A 3690-nucleotide genomic window follows, 5' to 3' on the forward strand; every position below is an offset into this window, starting at 1 on the left:
CACCGGGTTTGTGTGGCCTGCTGCGACATAATGCTGCTCGGCACAAGTCCTCCAATGTCCTCCAATGTGTGCGTCATACTGAGTGCTTCTTGTCAATATTAGCGGGACTACTTGAGGAGGAAGTTTATAATTGGACACGTGTTTTCTCCGCTTTCTGTCGTTTGGAGATCAACTGATTCTTTTGTAATTGTTTTTTAAAGCAATGAGCGATCCACAAGGAGGGCTAAAGTGTTCTGAAGAGCTCTCCTTTTCATGCTTTACAATAGTCCAGAGCAACCCGCAGAGAAACCTGGATAGAAACCTGGATAGAAACCTGGAGGCCCGGGAACTATTTAACCCAGGAGATGTGCGAGTGGGGCTGTCACACAGCAGCACAGGTTCATGCGCATGCAGGTAGACAGTTAGTTAGTTAGCAGTTTATTAACGAAAGCTGTCTGCCACAGGCTGGAAAAGAAACTGATTCCATAATTATTATTATTATTTATTTAATTATGGAGGACGTGCTTTTTGACTTGGACCAGGATGGCACCACGGATTTTGCATTTTGGGGACAAATGGACCAAAACTTCCAGTTCCAGACCCAGCTGGACTCCTTCCTGCTGGACTACACCACAGCCGGAGGACAGCTGTCTCCCTGGTCCTCCTTCGGCAGTCAGTCCATGTTCCCGGACGCACAGCTGACCTTCACCGACCTGGACGTGCAGTCTCCGGGTGCGGACGTCTGTACCGAGGGGGACAGCTCGTCCATGGATGATCCTCTGGAGGGGTCCCAGCGCCGGGCCCGGAGGATGCTGGCCCAGCCGCCCTTCAAGGTGCAGAGACACGCCGCCAACATCCGGGAGAGGAAGAGGATGCTGAGCATCAACTCAGCCTTCGAGGAGCTGCGATGCCACGTGCCGACCTTTCCCTACGAGAAGCGGCTGTCCAAGATCGACACGCTGCGGCTGGCCATAGCCTACATCGCCCTGCTCAGAGAGATCCTACTGTCAGGATGCGACCCCAAGTCCTACGTGGACGAGTGCATGAAGAACGGCTACAAGAACCAGACCAACGCCATCTGGAACACCAGCGGTGAGCTTCAGATCACCTTCAGTATAGACCAGAATAAATATTAACTAAAGATTGAGTCTGGAGATGAGATCAGAGTAATAATGTCAAGCATATAACCTCAGACAATTTAAATGTGTCCACATGGAACATTAATTATAACATTATATAAGTTCATTATTTTGATAGAGCATCGGTCTTAACTTTTTCAAACTTTTCTTTAATAGAATATTAGAGAGCCTACTCATTGTTTACCACATATAATCAGCATAATTCATGTTTGTTTAGATAGATATTCCATTTAATCCACATCTACATGAGAAAAAGTCCTGTCAAAAACACTAAATAAATGTAAAAGTTTCAATTAAAGGGGAACTACTCCCATTTTCAAAATTCATACATGATCTTCCTATGGTCTAAGACAGTCCAAAAAAATATTAATAAACATGAACAACTCTCGTCCCAAATCCAAAAACTAGAGTGCTAAAACTCAAATATGTGATGTGATAGGGTATAAAGTGTGGAGCTGCTCTATAGACAATGAATTAGGAAAGATGACACAGAGAGCACCTATAGGGGAATGGTCTGAGTATATGGGAACATTTTCTGTTTCACAACTGAGAACACTACTGTAGAATAAAGCTCATTTGTGTATAAAAAAAGAAAACAAACATTCTGTCGGTCCATTAAATCAGTCTCCCGTTCATCAATCTACGGAGCAGCTCTAGACTTTATCCCACATGACATCACAAGTTTGAGACTTACTTCTCTAGTTTCTGGCATTGAAAGAGAGGAGCTCATGTTCACAGATATTGATTGAACTTTACTCGACCATGGAAATAACATATTGGAATTCTTCATTCAGGTTTTTTTTTCCCTTTACGTTTCTGATAATTAACCAAATATGCCTCATTATCATGTGCACAAGCCTAAATTTACACCATGCACACAGTAAAATCATCCATTTTTAGTCTGCATCTTTGTTATAAGACTTTAATTAAAATCGAATGGTTTTCAATGGAAACAAAGAATGAATTGTAACATCCAGTGATCCCAGCGTGTTGACGTAAAGAAAATGTGATTTTAAGCAGCTTGTTGTGTTTGCTGCACACTTTTATCCCCCAGGTGTTTTTTCATCCCTTTTGCTCCTAAATGAGCCTCCTTTTACCAAAACACAATTACTTGTATTCTTGTTGCCTCCGTGCACTTAACTAATTCTGTGGGAATCTGCTCTGAAGCCTCTTTATGGGGCCTTTCAAGAGTAAATGTGGCCCCCATTCTTTACCCCCCCAGACCTAGGACTTGTTAAACAGTAATTAAAATGTATCAAAACTTATGTGTTTGTCCTGCTTTTGTCTCCTTCTGCCCCCCGTGCTCCCCTTTTCCCAGATCTGACAGCCCGCCTCTCTTGGATAAAGTGGGATTAACTGAGGAACATGGGGCACCCCCAAGTGTGGAGATGGCAGCGGGGAGGAGGTTCAGGTTTGTTCCTGCCTCTTCTCTCTCTCTCTGTCTCTACATGTCAAAGACAGGCGGACGGCCTGCGTGACAGAGACGGCCGATCGACATCTGCGGACTTCTCATCGGGTCACACAGCTCAGGCTTTCTCAACCTCACCCACTCCTCCGTCCTCTGTGGCTTTTAATATTCTAATTTATTGTTGACTGGTAATTGAGAGCCATTGTTTCTGGGGCTTGGGAGGGAAGGAGGGTTGGCATTGTTTGCCCAAATGGATGGCACTTGTCACGGAGACTGGCATGAGACTGAATGGACTTCCTAAGGGCTCATACTTCTGCATGTAGCGCTCAAGTGTTTTCTGGACTCCCGCTCATTAGTCTGCGAGTCGATGTGTTAAAAAGAGCCTTGATCATGTAAATGAGACAATGGGCGTGAGAAGCAGATCGGTGCAATGTGTTTTAGCATGTCAGGTGCTGTTTCCAAACATGGCAACGAGACTAGTAGCGCACAATTTTTGTTCATGTGCAACCTCTATCATCTGTTGTATTATTTATGTATTTATTTAATTATTTATTTATGTATTTATTTTTTAATTATTTATGACGAAATATACCTGTACTACTTTCTTGGACATGTATGTCAACAAACTGTGATTATTTATTGTGCTTATTGTGATTTACTGTACATTTGAACCTATTCCATGTTATGTGAAAGTGTCATTTTCCTGGAATGGATCACCACAGAAAAACATGTTTTATGACAGTTTAATGTTTTTATTAAAGGGACTGTTTGTAAGAATCAGAAATTGCTTGTTAACAGCGACACCTGTGGCCGTTAAGTCAACGAAAGTCAGCGTCCTGTTGCTCGCACTCCTGCTCGCTCTACATAGACATGAACGAGCATCACTCAAAATAGTGAGGCGACACACGTCAGCTAAAACCACAATATCACTCTATATTTCAGTTGCTTGGCAGTAATGTTAGCTGACCAGACGAAGGTCTCTCCATGAATCAATGCTGATCCTAGTGTTGGCTTTTCCTGCCTCAGCCTCCCGACCGCGGTCGGAGGGAACAGGGGAGACACTGGAGTTTTGGTCGGAGACGATAACGTTTCTCTCTGCGGAGCCCCGTCACTTCACAAGACACGGGAAACCTCTGTTGGTCTGGAGGAGCTACAGCAGTTATT

At 43.8% G+C, this 3690-nt stretch overlaps 1 protein-coding gene across 1 annotated transcript; it reads left to right on the top strand.

Moving 5' to 3' along the window:
* The first annotated feature begins 531 nt into the window (after positions 1-531).
* Positions 532-3274, top strand: LOC119500628 (helix-loop-helix protein 13). The gene is made up of 2 exons (XM_037790459.1): positions 532-1071; positions 2437-3274. The coding sequence occupies exons 1-2, from the start codon at positions 555-557 to the stop codon at positions 2472-2474; spliced, it is 555 nt and encodes a 184-aa protein (XP_037646387.1). The 5' UTR covers positions 532-554; the 3' UTR covers positions 2475-3274.
* Positions 3275-3690: the final 416 nt, after the last annotated feature.

Source organism: Sebastes umbrosus, chromosome 13 (genome assembly GCF_015220745.1).
Source record: "Sebastes umbrosus isolate fSebUmb1 chromosome 13, fSebUmb1.pri, whole genome shotgun sequence".
NCBI lineage: Eukaryota > Metazoa > Chordata > Actinopteri > Perciformes > Sebastidae > Sebastes > Sebastes umbrosus.

What these genes read in the sequence shown, in the direction of transcription:
- LOC119500628 (XM_037790459.1), top strand. Translation starts at nt 555, where the DNA reads ATGGACCAAAACTTCCAGTTCCAGACCCAGCTGGACTCCTTCCTGCTG. An exon ending in CGCCATCTGGAACACCAGCG is followed by an intron (nt 1,072 to 2,436) that starts GTGAGCTTCAGA and finishes CCCTTTTCCCAG; the next exon opens with ATCTGACAGCCCGCCTCTCT.